General features: G+C 37.9%; 2 protein-coding genes across 2 annotated transcripts in view; one reads left to right on the top strand and one right to left on the bottom strand.

Annotated features, from left to right (window-relative positions):
• Nucleotides 1-17,066, top strand: part of elfn2b (extracellular leucine-rich repeat and fibronectin type III domain containing 2b) — a 101,849-nt gene that overhangs the window by 58,347 nt on the left and 26,436 nt on the right. The gene's annotated exons all lie outside the window — the stretch shown is intronic.
• LOC144001007 (uncharacterized) lies at nt 329-1,791 on the bottom strand. Its single transcript, XM_077494942.1, has 5 exons — nt 1,216-1,791; nt 1,029-1,075; nt 891-941; nt 781-814; nt 329-709 (listed from the first exon to the last, which is right to left on the bottom strand). The coding sequence occupies exons 1-5, from the start codon at nt 1,340-1,342 to the stop codon at nt 414-416; spliced, it is 555 nt and encodes a 184-aa protein (XP_077351068.1). The 5' UTR covers nt 1,343-1,791; the 3' UTR covers nt 329-413.

Here is a 17,066-nt window from a genome sequence, read left to right on the forward strand (position 1 = left end):
ACTCTTTGACTGCCAGCCATTTTCGGAAAAGGTAACCCCATACTGCCAGCTGATTTACAGAATTTTACCGATCTTTCAAACTCCACAGAAAATGTTGTGTTAGGACTATGGAAACGCGGATACTACCAAATGAAAGATTGAAGTCTCATCTTTCATCTAAAAAAAGAAAAGTTTGTTTCTACCTTATTCGGATCTTCAGTAATCAACAATAGAAAACAGCTTCGTTTCACCCAAATCCTCTATTTTCTTCCAAAATACGGAGAAATCAAGGTTTTTGTGAAATGATGTTATTTCGTGCACTCTAGTGAATTTGGCACTTTTTTTTGCATGAGTGATTCTACAAACACCTAAACTTCTATAAAACACTACCCCAACAATAAAAAATGTTTTTTGATTGCAAAATAACAGTTTATTTACATGCAACAGTAGCAATCCGAACAAACAATTTGGAAAACTCTTTGCAAACTATTTACACGTGCGCAACAGTTTTTGTCAGTCTGCTTCTGCATGGACTGATTTGCGTAGAGGTTGGTATGATGAACGATGTGCTGGAGAAGTTCATCCGTGATGAAGAGCTCCAGGATGTCAGCTGGCAGGTGGGAATTCAGCTCTGCTGCAGCATCCCTTGGTCCTGGTTTTGCAGCAAAGGGGAAGATGGTTGGCTGCCAGCCGAATTCATCAACTTCAAGCCAGCCAGAATCTTTGGGATCTGAAAATATACATTTCAATATCATATATTATTTTAGAGCACTGTGATGCAATGTGTGTGTGCATGTTTACCCTTTTTTCTTGGATGTATTGGTTGATGCACATTCTGTAAATTATAGAAGACGTTTACCATCAAATATTTTATTAGTGCTGTGGAGAATCTTTTTTTTTTTTCTTTTTACCTTTGTTCTGCTCACTGTGAGAAGGGTCACTTTGGGCCCTATGAGGAGGAGCTGAAAGAAACATATACAATTACAATACTATCGAAAGACTTTCCTTTTATTGTTGCGGTGTATTGAAAACCTTTTTTTTTTTTTTACCTTTCTTTGTCGTAGAACAAGCGGTCGGACGTTGCTGTGAGCACGATCTATAAAATATACGTTCACGTTTGTATAGGTAATAGATGTTTTAGTGTATATCAGCACATTTACACACGCTGCTAGCAGATCGCCCGAGAAAGTTAGGAAAGTAATCTTACGAGCAATCTCTTAGCATGTTAGCGCTTACCTTCACGTTCTTTGGAAGACTGTCCAAGACTGTCTTGCATCGGACCCATAGTAGTCGTCATCGTCCGATGAAACGTCATCTGTGCAGACGTGCTCGGTTGTGCACCACTTTTCTCCGGTGTTAGCATCGCTAGCCGGTGGGGCCTTAGGACGTTATTAGCATCGCTAGCCGGTGGGGCCTTAGGACGTTATTAGCATCGCTAGCCGGTGGGGCCTTAGGACGTGGTCGAAACGGCCGCGTCACCGCTTCAACTATGACTTAACTCCGTCATCACTGTGCTCTTGAGCACTGGTCGATGCTTTTGAGCTTTGAAAATAAGGATCAAGCGTGAGCTGCTTGCCATCTGTAGCCTTTTTGACTCCCTTAGCCAAGTTAGCCATTCTCTCCCCCTCAACACTCTAGCTCCGCCTCTCTTCTTCTACTGTTGTCTCCTACCCGATCTTGTCCAAAAGACTCATCACAGCCATCTAGTGGCCAGGAATACTCATATAGTAACCCGATCGGCTTGATACTTGGAGCACAGCTGCCCAAGGCTTTCCTCCACCCGTTTCCATAAAAAAACATAGTAGACGTCAATTAACGTTTATGGCGGCCAATCCTAGGATTATACTGAACGTTTTTAAACGTTTATGGCGGTCAAAGAGTTAATTACATTAATCACATCTTGGAATTTTGATTAATCACGATTAATCGCTTAATTAGAAAGGCTTTTTTAGCAACATTTTTTGCATGTCAAATTTGAAGAGCACCTGTTGTGTTAATTCTTTCAAGATTTTATCTTATCAGGATATCTTCAACATTTTTTGATCCGCTGCACACTCTCATTCTTCTCTTTTTCTAATCAGAATTATTTGCATTATTTAAAATGGAAACAAAATGACTCCAATATTTTTGACATGAACAAATATTCTGAATGCCATACACAAACATTTATTAAATGTTTTATTTTAATGCCTGTAGTTATGTTTATTGCTCAAACACAACCTGTGCTTCCTTTAACGTAATCATTCGCTGTCAAGATAAAGGATAATCTGTGGTCAAAAGTAATAGTGTGATTAGTCTGCGTTAATACATGATTAATGTGATATTTTATTTTGTGATTAATTACTTAGTTAACATTTTAACTTTGACAGTACTAATATATAAACACCACACAATCAATGTAGTGCTGTTTTGGAGTCTGACTGACTTGGTTCCTGTCAATTCTCTGTTTGTTTTTCTCTGCTTTGTCGAGCATCTCTGAATTCCACTTCAAGTGGAAGAGGAAAGATATAAAGAATATTAAAGTATGCTTTGTTCCCCTAAATTTTGCTTTATAGCGTGACATGACCAAGAGAAATGCACTTTTGTTGTTACTCACTTAGTCTCTTGCATTCAAGGTTTACTATTTTTTTGAGTTGTAAAATTTTATAAATCATGTCTGTGTTTTTGTGCTTGGAGGGAAAAAATGAAAAAGTGTCAGAAAGTGAGACTGAGTTCAGTAGTACTTTCCATTTCTGCTTCATATGAAATGTCACTTTTGATTAATTATATTTCAAAACATAATAACACTTAATAGAATTGCTTTGAATAATGAGATGTGGATACAATTTTGTACTTTAATGAAATAGTCAATCAGACTTAACTTGCATTTTACATTCCCTTGTCAATGTAGGACTGTACAGATAAACAATTAATTGACAGACGCCAGGAACACATCCATAAGGTAAACTGTGGCTCGTTTAATCTTAAAATAACTTCCGAGGACTATTGAATATCTGCTCCAGATAAAGGATTACAGCTCTTCAGTAGACAAACAAGCGACTCGCTTTGCACATTTCACTGACAAGAACATGATGAGCTTTCATTGCGTTTCCTCTCACCTTTTTGCCTCTGTGAAATTCTTTGCCACCCTTCTAAGCGTCGGCGTTATTAAAAGTTGGGCTTTGCAGTATTTTTGTAGGTACAAGACACACACATATAGTAAGTGGAGCACTAAATGAGGACTTGTTCGTCGTCTGAGACCTAGCCCTGTGCTATTTTAAACCGAAAGAATCATGTCAGGGTTAAATTATCGAGGTAGCCTAGAATGTGAGCGCACACTTGGTCAGTGGTTAGATAGTAAATAGTAAATCGGTTGCGTCAAAGCTATCACAGTGGTGCCCTGAGATACGAGATTCATTCATGACACACCACCAACACATAACTCAAACCATCTTTCCCTATTGAAATGAATGGAAATGCAATTGATCCGTTCCAGCACACAGTACATTTTGCAGCACAAATCACTTTTCATTCTTCTGTGGGGGTCCAGTAGAGGCTGGAAAAACAGCCTAATGTTACATTCCCGCCAACAACTGATATTGTCCTTCCACTGCAAGTACACCAACGTGAATCAGCTGTACTTTCTAACGCTTTGTACTAAATCACTCCAGGTAGCTGCATCTCGTTGTGTACAACAGTGGAATGGCCCAATTTGTGCTAATGTATTGTTTTGTATTATGTTGTTGTTCAGTGTTAGTGGTGAGTGCACACCATTGACTGATGGCGGCATCGCTACTCTGCATGCTGCACAGGTCAGGAAGCAGAGTGGTCGTAATTGTTCCTGATGAGCTGCCTGCCACCTTGTTTGGAAGCTTCCATCATCGCTGTGTGACTAAATGTATGTGTGAATGGGTAAATGGTAGCGCTGGTTACAATACCTATAGGGGCTATACACTGTAAATGAAGGTTATTTGCAGACCTGAAAAATTCTCATTATTCACTAATGCTCAGGCACTAGTGTTTATTAGTGTTGCCCTAATTGTGATATTTAGAGAAAACATGAAAGACAAAGCAGGTGGGATTCTAGGATCTAAACTGTGGAATACTCAACCGCTAATCAAAATGTAGATGTCTTGCATTTTGTACATTATATTAACTCTTTTACTGCCACACGTTAAGAGAAAAAAACAAAAAACAAACAAAAAAAACACAGTGCCATTTCGCTGATTACGAGCATTCATCAGATTCCGTCACATTTCAGTGTAATTCCATACACCAACAGCCCATTGAAAAGAGACACAATGCTGCCATCTACTGGCCATAGTTAGGTGGTGTTTTTGATTCCACAACCCATTGACCATGCAGCGCTGCACTTCGACGTTGCGCCGTCCATTTAAGAAAAAAACAAAACGTAGATGACGTCATTTCACGTTTATGGCAGCATACATCGTGATTTTACTCATGGATAATAAGCGTTTTTGGCAGTCAAAGAGTTAAAGTAATTGTAATCAAACAAATTACTGTTGAAACATACTGTAGCCTATGTCATACCACAAAACAATATCGAAGAAAGTGAATATCAGAATATTCCACTTATTAGTCAACCTTTTTCGTATCTACAAACCTTCACTTCAACCAGCGACTGCATTCCAATGTCACTTTAAAAATCCCAGTAATTAGTCAGAGAGTCTATTAAAGCATCAAAAAATAATGCTAATAGATAGTTTATGAAAAGAAAAGAGTCATATGGTAGTCAACGAGTCATAATTAGCCATTACTAGAACTTCTTTGTTGACTATGTTATTGTTACACTTAAAATGCAAATTCTATTACACGTTCAAGGCAACCAAAGTACCCAGCTGCAGCACATAAAGAGGAATAATTGTCCATGCAACCAAATAACCGTTAACAGACTAGCCTGGCTTTTTCAACTTAAACCTAATTCTAACAAACTCCATCAGCGCTAACAGTGACAATGACAGCAAATCGGTGGACACAAAGCACCAGCTGTTGGATTGCATCCTTCCACTTAAAGTATTAGTGGTGTGTGCATTATAGGCTACAGTATATTGACTGGGCAGTATAATAATATAGCATAATTTAAATTAAAAAAAAACATGCTCCGAATAAAAGTAGATAACAATTGTAAGCTTCTTAGAGAAGACAATGTTAGAAAACAACAACATTATACTGCAATTACCACTATAATTTTTAGCAAGTCTGAAATAGAAGTTGGTGGTACTTGAAAACCCAGAAAAAGGGTCTAAATATGCCCATATTTTTAAGTTAAATGTACTTTGCATTGTTTATGATTGGTTGCTTGTGACTCTGCTGGACATAGCTTGTTGTTGCTCATGGCAGATGTTACCACAAGGTGGAAATTGTGCAGTCTGACGTGACGTGAAGAATTTATGAGTATGAATATGTAAATTGTATATGCTGCATACATGTCCCTCATGCATATTTTATGGTACAAGTTTGTATTCCAACTTGCGCTGTGGACCTGTGCACATTAGACGGACCACTGACAAGCATCTTCCATTATAATAACATGGTTTATGACTTCATCTACGTCTGTGGCTTGGTTTTCATCAGCTCTTTGCTTTCTACAACACTGCCGTGAAGGCCCACTATCGTGCATGTTCTTTCTCTTTAACTCTGAGTTTAGTTGTGGTCATAATATGACTGTGCCCTATTTTTTAAGATGTCCAAATGTGACTGCTTGTTTGTTACATTAGTGTCTTCTCAGTTAATTGAGCAGACCTCACTAACTTTGGGCTAATTTGGTTGAGGCTGGTCAAGTAGATACATGTTAATGATATTACACTTATCATGTTTGTGTTGTTAATGCTATGTTTCTATTGCAATAAAACACAAAAGCAAGAGGTACCTACACATTTGTAAAGAATGTTGACATCTAAAAGAGGTAATTAAGAAATGTTTGTCTGTTCTTTTCAACAGTTTCAATGCTTTACTAATTCTCCCACTGTTTTGTGTGCACTTAACACTTTTCAATGCCAGGTTATGTCATAGTGCATTCATTTAATATTGGTGTCTGACAAAATTTGATAAGTCAATGAACAGCTGCTCTTGCTCACATATACAAATACATTGTTTTTGGTTTTTTTTTGCCTTTTCACAATGCTGTGACGATCAAACCCTGCACAAGGTGTGTTGTTTATGTGCAACAGATTGCAACTCAATGCTTATTTTATTTATTTATTTATTTTACAAAAGGAACAAAGGCATATGCGCACATTATATATGAAATAATAAACACTTCTTATCAAACGTCTGCATAAGCCTTGGGTGATATCATATCTGTTTCCATGCAAGGTGCACTTGGCTTTTAAAAGCGACAAAACGGCAGCCAAGATTTGGCAATATGTTACTATTGTTATCCTTTAAGGCATTGTTTAACCAAGCATCCTTGCAATCACAGTCCATATGCTCATGAGCCTTCATGCATGTATTATGGACAAAATGAAGAAACTTCACCTGCCCACGCAAAAACATCAAGCTTTAAGATTGTTTCATGAGATTACAATGTTCTCTTTCTATTATTATTGTGGGGTTTTAGAGTTTAGTTTGAATTGGGTTAGTAAAGTAAGAAAATAATGCAGAAAATGATCTCTGATTTTTTATTTTTATTTTTTTAATCTGTCTTGCCAATTAGGAGCAAATATTTTCACTTGAGTTGTTGCCAAGTTGTTACATAATCAACCGAGCAATATGTGTATGCTTTTTGGTTTGTAACAAGACCTTTAATTCCCTAATGACATGTTGTTAGGCTTCTTACATCAGCCTGTGAGGGCTTGTGAGTGGGAGATAAATGGGTGCTGGATTAGAGGGGAGCACCCGCAATGAAGAGAAGGAGATAAAGTGGCTAAAAGACGGGTAGGTGAGCCCATCAATTAGGGGTGATTTAGGAATGGAAGTCGCAGAAGGGCATTGGCGAGACGGAGAGGGAAGCATGTGTGAGTAGAAAAAAAAAAAAGTGGAGAGAAATCTGGAGAGCAGCGAGTAAGATTGAGAGCTGTGTGTGCGTGCGTGTGATGCTGGAGGTTGTGAGTGATGGGGTTGTGGAGTGATGATAATTCTTGTGAAGAAGCTCAAGTGTTGGCAAGTCTCTCTCTTCTCAACACTGGTGCTGTAGGGCAGCTGGCACACACAACTACACATTACTCAACATTCCACTGGAGGAAATCTCATTGAAATCAAGCATCGTTGCATCTCTGGAATACAGTTACAATATGCATACAAAAAGTTTGACTGAGGCATATCAAGGTCAAGGTTAAACTTGTATCTGCATGTGTGATTTGCACTGCAAGTCTTAATGCTCAATTTCAATGTGGTGTTATAGGATTTTTTTCATTTCTCAATGTGATTGTAATGTACAGTGACAACTCCTTTACCACAGGGAATACATTATGAGAAAAGCATAAAATGTATCAAAAATACTGCTGTGGCTAACAATAGCTTCTGTGTTTATGTGCTTGTTGTGCCTACATAGTTTGCTGCCGTTTAATAAGCAGGTGATTAAGACATTGACAAATTACACATAAAAATGATTGATTACAAATCCGTGATCCGTGAACAGTGGACCTCGATATAGCAGAGTAAAACTTTATATACATTTACCTAATCAAGCAGAATCCAAATGAACGTCACAGTATCTTGTGTGTTTGTGTGCCTAAATTCTGTTTAAAACAAACTGTTAATGAAAAACGAACCAACTATTCTGTGAAATGGTTAATTTCAACTCTTCCCTGAAAAAAACTCGTCAATTTGTGTTGAGCGATTATGATATTATAGTACAATATTTTTGCATGAAGTATAGCAGCGGCCATTTTTGGACAGACACGTGATCATCGTGCCGTATTGTGCGTTAAACATGGAAGACCAAAAATGCCAAAATTCAAAATAAATAAATAACTAAATAAAATAAATAAATGACTAAAAGATATAAGAATATAATTTTTTATTTAAATGTAATAATTTTAATAATTAGGGCGGCACAGTGGTTGAATGGTTAGCACGTCCGCCTCCCAGTTCTGAGGACTCGGGTTTGAGTCCAGCCTCCGGCCTTCCTGGGTGGAGTTTGCATGTTCTCCCCGTGCCCGCGTGGGTCTTCTCCGGGTACTCCGGTCTCCTCCCACATTCCAAAGACATGCATGGCAGGTTAATTGGGCGCTCTGAATTGTCCCTAGGTGTGCTTGTGAGTGTGGATGGTTGTTCGTCTCTGTGTGCCCTGCGATTGGCTGGCACTGAGATAGGCTCCACCCTCGCGACCCTTGTGAGGAATAAGCGGTCAATCATTTATGTATTTTTTTAAATAATTTATTTATTTAATTTTATTTTTTATTTTGAATTTTGGCATGTTTGGTCCTCCATAAAGAATGACATAGCTGCCAATGACTACAAAGAGACTCACGATGAATTATTGCGTCCTGTGGCAGACATCAAAGGTGGAATTATACCCTATAGCAAAGAAGCAATTCTTCAAAAGCAGTACAGCCACGGGGGACACGCCAAATATTTGTGTCCAGCCAAAAACGAAGATGAAAGTGTAGCCGATAAAGAGGATGCATTAAGCCGGCCCAGAGCAAATAGAAGTTAGGGACCATCTGCAAGTAACGTATTACAGGGGCTCAAGTTACCAGTCAAGTCATCATTTACATTAGTCATCTTTGGAAATGTAATTTGTGGACGGTACCTAACCTGGACAGTAAACATCCGGCTGGCTTTTACTCGCTAGGCCAGCTTGCTCAGCCCACATGAGGAGGAGGCTAAGATAAATCTTCTGAAAGACTCATATTTGATTCTAGTCGCATATAGGATACTCAATTCATGCATTCTTTTGCCGCTTTCACTGCTTTCAAATTTGGTCACTTGAACGAATGGAGGCACATGTTGTCTTCTTCTGTCACATCAGCTCTGACCTGAAAAATAAATCATAAACTTCCCTAAACTACAAACAGAATGAAATATTATGCGGTTCAAACTGGGAGGAAGAAACAACTTTAATGAGCCACTTGGGGAAACGTTGGCTGTCAACAATACAATACGAGGAGAAAAGTAATTATACCTCCTGGACATTTTAAGTGAAGATAATCATCACAAGAGTATGAGACTTGAGTGTAAATGTGTTTCAGTAAGAGAATGGGTCAGATATTAGTAGTGTAGGTTCCTAATCTATAAATAGAGTGTGAATTGTCAGCAAGCTAGCAGGCTTACAAGCAACCCACATAAAACAAACAGTAATAATATATTCACAGACAATGATAGGAGGGAACAGTTTGGACTGGAGTAAAGAGAAGATGGATGGATGGATTTAGCCAGCGGAAACGGATAGATACTATAGATAGATATAATAGAACCCATATATAGATATTATACTGATAGATACTATAGTATATACTGTAGATACTATAGGTAGATACTGTAGGTAGTAGGGTTGTCGACTAGGACTCGAATTAAGTAGTGGATTGGCCGCTGAACAAATGCAGATTTATAATTTTTCCATTTGAGCCATAATGCGTCAATGCATATTGTAAAGTGTGGACCAAACCAACCCGTTCTGTAAGAGTATGGTATCCTACGTATATGACCAGTTTTATTATAGGCTTTGGCAACTCAATATGTGTGAATGAGATAAGTCAATATGGCTTAGTAAATGTATGAAAGTGCTATCAACGTGCACTCCATTTACCATCGATTATGACTTTTTAATTTATTATATAATTTATATAATAATAATTTAATGACTATAATTATAAGCGTTTTTCGGAAAAGTATGAGGATAAAGCGGTTCGGAAAATGGATGATGGATGGAGTTTATTCGGTACTTGGTCATAGATAGATAGATAGATAGATAGACCTCCATTTTCTCCTGTTTCATTTCATCACTTTTTCTCTTTAATGCTTTTTCCCTCTCCTCAACCGACAGCACTTTTCATCCTCCTCTCATCTTTTTCATCCTCCTTTAGCTCTTAACTTACTTTAACTCCTTTACCTTTTCAGAGTTATTTTTTTCCCACCTGCTTTGGTGTTGCAGCCTTTGAGCTGATGAGGGAGAACGTTCTTGACCTGTGACCAACATATTCTCTTCTCTTCTCATGGTCTGGCTCTTTAGCTAGTATTTTTTGTATTCTTGCAAGCACTCCTGTTGCTGAGATTTAATAAGCATTTGACAGTTTCATAACACAAACTACTACAGCTTGTTAAAACTGTTAGATTAGGACTCTTAATAATTAGATAGATGACTTGAGCTAGGTCATTATGTCCTTGCTTGGCGCCTTTCTATCAGTCTGCATTCTGACATACGTATCCATTACAAACCAGTTAAGGCCATCAGGCCACACATTCTCACATGGGGAGGCCGTTCGCCCATGTGGGCAGACGGCCTAGACAGTATAAGTGCAGGGACGATTTTGAATAGATCATTTTGTCTTCCGCATACTAATAGAAGAGGGCTCCGCAGCTGTGTACTCGATCTTTCTGGCATCCAGTAAATATTTCAACTGAGAACATGAGGTCTTCTGGTTAATACTTTTAGTATAACATCGTGAGCATTAAGATACAAGAACCAGTGGAAGTTCCCACCCAGAATTTTACAGCTCTTAAATTTGCTGCATGAATCAATATATATTTTGGTAAATACTCAGCAGCAGATGGGAATAGACATGTATTGGGGTAAACCTTTTATTCGTACAAACAAATTTTTGAAACACTATGGCAAAAATAGGTAGTTTAATAATTTTCTTTTAGATGCTTTCTCCATGTAACGTAAAATCATGTTGGACTCTTTTATAACATATGTCAAGACTGCACTGTAATTCATCTCAAATATTGTCATCTATCCATCTAAGCTGGGAAGCTAGCCAATTACCCAGTTATCTATCTATTGTATATTACATAATTTCTTCAATATCGCTTCCTCTTCTCCTGCAGCTCTCCTCATTTCTTTCAATCTATTTATGCCTTAAGCCAGGCGGTGACCTACTTCAACAGTGGAAAAGATTTTTTTGATAGCACCCTCCCATCCACCCCGACAAATGTCAAAAACCACAGATAAGGGATTCACATATTCAATTTCAAGTCCATATGTCACCACGCATGTGTATTTAAGCTCAAAATTTGCATGGCGCATGGAAGCTTTATTTCGTATTATGTCTGAAAGTTTTTAAGCAAAAACGAATGTGGCAAGAGTTTCAAAGCAGAAGGTTATTTCAAATGCAGGCCATCATCCGTAAATCTTCGTGTCGCAAGGAAAATAAGCCGGGATGGGTCTACAAGATGTCAGCAACTCACACACACGCACTCACGTTATGTGTCAGCATGTGTCACTGAGTTGTCTGAACCAGTGTCGAGCTTCACTTGACCAATGTTGTGATGTGCTGCTGTTTGGAGCCGCGGGCTACCCAGTGAGGAGCATCTGGGGCCCCACTTCATTATTATTATTATACATGATTTAGCGCCTGGATCCACTCTTGACCCATTTTTTTTTTAAATAAAGCCGATCAATATAAACTGGGTGTAATGATCTTGGGCGTGTTTCTTACCAAACATGTAGATTATTGATTGTGATGTCCAAACAGTATTATTAAGTGTAAATTCGTTTAGTTTTCTTTATACACTAAAATTGTGTCACTTTATTTAGGGGTCAGTTGTGGCACCCTCCCACATTCCTTAAAAACGAGAGGTTGACTGAAAACTGCATTTCTCATAGGTGTGTGAATAATTAAGAGTGTGTCATTGTCTTTCTTGAATATGATTTGAATGATTGAGCTTGTCAATCAGCAGTAGGCAAAATCACGTCAGCTGTCGGTGACAATTGATCACTGATTGGCTGTTAGTTTTCACTTAATCAGGGCCTCAAAAACCAGAACATGGTTGCATTTTTCACCAAAAATTTGACAACATGCAAGTAAAGTGCTCATCTGCTTGTGCATGTGTGGCCAGTAAATTTGGCAATTAATCATTTTTTGTTAATTAAAAAAAATAAATAAATAAAAAACTCTGTACTTGAGACCAGTTGTTGGCGATAATATGCAAGTAAGATGGTTTAACTCCAAAAGAAGAATAAGGGAAACAAACACCAAATAAGAAGACCACTGTGATTGGCTAATGTGTGAAGTCTTGGGGTTATCTGGCCAATCGACAGGTTACCTCTGTAAACAAACAATAGCCAACAGGAATATAAGTCGATTAATTTCTCCGCCCAAAAAAACGTTTGCCATAGAAAACAAATCCTGGTAATGAGGTAGTGTTGTGTCGGTCACGACCGATTCTTTTCAGGGAACGTGAGTGAACGGGTCACTTCTTGAAGTGATTCGTTCTCTTCTCATTTCATTTGAGGGGGGGTTGAACGATTCGGTGAACGAATCTTTTGAACGGTTCTTTTAATTGAACTAATTCTAGTGATTCAGTTCACCTAAAAGAACTGTAATGCCCATCACTATAATGAGGTAGCCTTGAAGCAAGAAAGTCCTCTGTCTTCCAACCCGGTTGTTTGTTAATAATCCAATCAGTTGGGGAGAAAAAATAAAAATCCAAAAGTGGCTATATTTCACCTTTCTTACCATTCTGTTCTATTTCAAACTATCCAGAATGTGTTCAGAATGTGTTTTACCTTAAAAAAAAAAAAAAAAAAAAAAAAAAAAAAAAAAAAAAAAAAAAAATGCTGTTTCTCTTTGACTTGCAAAAAGATAATTGAGTCTTGACCAGAAGCAAGAATATGCGGCCCGTCTGTTGTGACATGCTCAGTGGTTGTTTGATTTCCCTAATATACATACACATCGGCAAACAGCATACACCAGGTTGTTTTGCCTCAGGATGTTACCAGGTTTGAAATGTACCAGAATGTTGTGTTGGTAGACGTCGCGTGATACATGTCCAGGGTTGTAACCATGTTTTCAATGACTTACTTCGATCAAACTCTCAATTGTGCAACCTTGAAGGCATGCAATTCGACGTTCCACTGTGTGCATTTGAGGTAATACTGCAGCACTATCCTATCCACTCTATGAACAAGATATTAAAAGAATACATCAGCTTTTTTTGACTAACGTATTGGCAATTCAATACCCTTGTCAGTCGTAATCTTTTGATTTCAAACCATTGCTGACCATCTCCTACTCTCTGTTAGAGAGCGAGAAAAAAAAAAAAACGTGCAGTGGTGTAAAGGAAATGAGAAGACTAAACGTGAAGCCTAAACATTTTTCTTCTTTACATTCCAATAGCACTTTTCTAATGGTCATATGATGATTCTGCTGAGCAGACAGGAGTTTTCTCTTAGCAAATCTTGGTAATGTTTAAAAAGACGTTGAATTATATGCAAGGACGACATTATACATTCAGTATAATGAGGTGAAGTTTCTATTAACTAGCTAAGCCTTTAAGGCTGGATTTAAATAAGCCATCAGAACAAACTGATTTCATTATTTTGAATCAAAGTCTTCCTCGTTCTAATCCCATAAATCCCACATGGGACGCGTACCTTAACCTGACTGTAAACCTTGTTATGATTGAACACCTTCACACTCAATCTGCACACATTGCCTTTAACATGCATGAGCTGTCATACAAACTGCACTTATATCTATATGTGGCTTGGATGCTTCAATTTAAACCGTATAGTGCATAGCTGGAGAGGCTCTTCTGCAAGGAAAAAGGTGATTTTTGTTCTTCATCAAGAGTCCATCCGCCATGTCATTATGTGTCTCATCTGCATGTCTTCTGGTCTTGCATCACATCAAGCTCCACCCCCTTTGGAGTTTTTTGACATTTAGGGGTGCACGCTTTGATTGTTTGTTCCTCTTGATTTAATTATGTTACATCAACCGATGACACTGTCCTAATGGCAGTCGCAATCAGTTAAGTGTTGTTTTGTGTAATTCTGTAAAGTTTAGTAACAAAACAATCAAGCAAACAAACAAAACATTCTTGGCAGAAATAATTATCTGCTTTTGATCAGTCAGTGAATACATTATTGATTTTAAAGGCAGCTAGGAAAAAACATAGCTTCAACGCTAGATGCCACAACACAATGAACCACAAACAATGCTTGTTCGTTCATTTTCTCAATAGTGTTTCTCTCAAAGAATTCCTCTCTTTGATTGGTAGAGGCGGAAGAGATCGTGGCCCAGCTCCTCTTCTTTGCTGCCAGGAGCTTGATTCGGTTCACTGGTCTGTAACAAAAAGGGCAAAAATAAAAATCAATGTGTAATTGATGAACTCATTTTGGCAACACTGTTTGGCAGTAGCCACATTGTTTCATTGCACTGGGTGCTGCACCATTTCACCTAAATTGACCTTTCCCATGAGTCGTTCCTCTAGGGTTATAATAGTTTTGGATATTTGGATATTTCATTAGTTTTTTTTTTCTTTTCTTTTCTTTTCGGTTTGACTTTTGTTCTATTTTGTCATTCATTCAGTTTGCAGTACCTTTTAGTTCAACTTTTGATTAAATTGAAAATTCTTCATTTTTAGTTTTCATTAGTTTTAGTGCCTGCGATTGGCTGGCAAAACAGTTCAGGGTGTCCCCCGCCTACTGCCCATAGCCAGCTGAGATAGGCTCCAGCACCCCCCGCGACCCTTGTGAGGAGCAAGCAGTTCAGAGAATGGATGGATGGATAGTTTTAGTGTTTTTTTTCTTCTAAGAGAGATCTCAGAATTGTTCATTCAGCAGTCTTACCGATTCAACATCTTATCATCATTGCTCTCTCTTTTTTTTCGTTTGTGCGTATGTGTGCATTTGTGTGTGTGCATGTGCATGTGTGTGCGCATACGTGTGTGAATTTGTCTAAATTTGCATTCATTAGTTCACCTAAAACCTAATAAAAATCCCAATACCCTTCAGCTTACCCGGATACTTCAGTCTCGCCAGAGTCGTGAAGTTCAGAAGGTCAGGAGACCAGAGGAAAGGTTAAAGAAACGAAAGATAAATCAAAGTGAAATCCAGCACCAACTAATCACCACCTGCCACCCCAGTCTTACGCCAACCCCAGAAACCTCTAAATTCCAACAAATTAAGGAGATCTCAAGAGACCAGAGGAAAAACTAAAGAGAGGAAGGGGGGAAGGATAGATGAATACATACATATACATAATAAAGTAAACTACAATTCTCAAATAACTGACCGTTCTTCTGCAGCAATATCAAAATAAATACATTTAGATCTAACCTACAAAGCTCACGATAATGATGTCGTTTCAGTTGGTTTTCATTTTGGTAATGAAACTGTGTTTTCAATTTTAATGTTATTTGTTAGTTACCTTAACTATAATAAACTTGCTTCCCACACACCGCGCTTTCTATTAAGATAGCATGTTGTATACCTTTAAATAACTTTCAGGATAAAAAACATACTTCTGATAACTCTGTTCATTATGTGCCCCATACACATTTGTCACCCTATGCCACAATCATGTTTTATGCTTTGTTGGAGTTCCATGCGTCTGTGATCAAGAAAAAAAAAAGTGCTTTCAGGGCCTTCAGCCTTGTTGCTTTGGCAGAACTGGTGAAAACGGGTAGGCCGCATATACAGTAATGATGGAGACAAATGTATAGTGCTTTGATGCAGAGCACAGCTTCACCCACGGGATCATTTGGGCAGGACTTTTAAATGTCAAACAATGTGTGTGCGCACAATATGCATCAGGCATGTGTGCATGTGTCCATCACATAACAGCACAAAAGTCTATGCGGAATAGGCATAAAAAAAAAAAAATCACATACTTCTTAGGGAACTGCATAATACATACAAGGTTATGTTATATGGACCATTTTCTATCAGTGGGTGAGTGTGTGTCAACCTTTTAAAACAAAAATTGAAAACCTAATCAATAAAAGTTCTATCCAATATAGGCCAAGGAACATTGCAAGAAACTAATATTCAAACTCAAATGCACATTTCCGATTAGCTTATTAGCTTCATGGATGTGAAGACTGTAAATTAATTGTATTTAATTAGTACCACAATAAACAGACCTCATAGTTTTACAGATTATGTCATTTTAGTTTAACCATCTCCAATCAACTACAATTAAAAAAAATGACAAAAAGGTGCTATAAGGAGTTCGTGCATATATTTATAATGTATTCTGATTTAAACATAAACTTGCATGTTTATTAATATTTTATTACTGGTATTCTTTTAAATTGCTCGGCTAATGTGGCTGCTCTTAACATCTGACTTCGATAATGTCAATTAAATGAAAACAAACTACGAAGCCTAGTAGCAATTTCACACCATCAGAAAGCTTTGATTTACAATTATATACATCCAAAAAAACAGGGGACCTTACAAAGAAAAAGCATTGTAATCATACTTTTATATACTATAATTTAAGAGAAAGCTGATAAATCCCTTTGTCAGCATTGTCCAACAACAAACACTAATTGTTTGTTAGCTCTTGTAAGTCTTTCTGTATTTGATGTTTGATTTGTAATGCATGTAAACATAAAATTAAAACTACAGTAGGCCTATAACACACAGTGGTTTCCTTATACTTTTGACAGGATAATTGATAGTGCATTACAGAAGGAGAAAATGATGCACAATATTCACTTCTATTGGATTAAAACCAGATCAGCGAACGCAATTTTCAAAGCATCCCCTTGGAGAAGTAAATCCCGTCTGATTGGAGCTTTGCTTTATCCAACGCAAAATCACTGCAAAAGAAATTCCATTAGCTGCAACCAGGTCTGTGATGTAAGCGCAACCCCCAAGCCACTTGGCTGCTTTTGAATTGACTGATCTGGGAATTGTATCTTTTCCTTTTGAGCAATTCATCCTAAAATCCTAAAAATACAAGAAACCTGAACAAAAGTTGAGGTTTGAATATGCATTGACTTGTCATGTTGAAGCACCTTGAATTGAATACACAATGAGCTACCCTAGTATCCTGAACCCCCAGTTGATCCTGATGCCGCGCCATCAGTAGGTGAAGGAGTAGCCATAATGTGAAGCGCTTTGAGGGCCTTGTAAGTTGGACAAGCGCTATATCAATGAGGTACCATTTACTAGTGTAACACCCGTCTCATGTATCTATGGAATTAACACTGGTTAATGGGGTTGTAGTACTATGAGCGGGGTCCTGGGT

This window comes from Festucalex cinctus, chromosome 1 (assembly GCF_051991245.1).
Source record: "Festucalex cinctus isolate MCC-2025b chromosome 1, RoL_Fcin_1.0, whole genome shotgun sequence".
NCBI classification, from domain to species: Eukaryota; Metazoa; Chordata; class Actinopteri; order Syngnathiformes; family Syngnathidae; genus Festucalex; species Festucalex cinctus.

Coding starts and splice junctions, on each gene's coding strand:
- LOC144001007 (XM_077494942.1), bottom strand. CDS start 1,342: ATGCTAACACCGGAGAAAAGTGGTGCACAACCGAGCACGTCTGCACAG. Junction 1,076..1,215: donor GTCTTCCAAAGAACGTGAAG/GTAAGCGCTAAC, acceptor TATATTTTATAG/ATCGTGCTCACAGCAACGTC. Junction 815..890: donor TCACAGTGAGCAGAACAAAG/GTAAAAAGAAAA, acceptor TATAATTTACAG/AATGTGCATCAACCAATACA.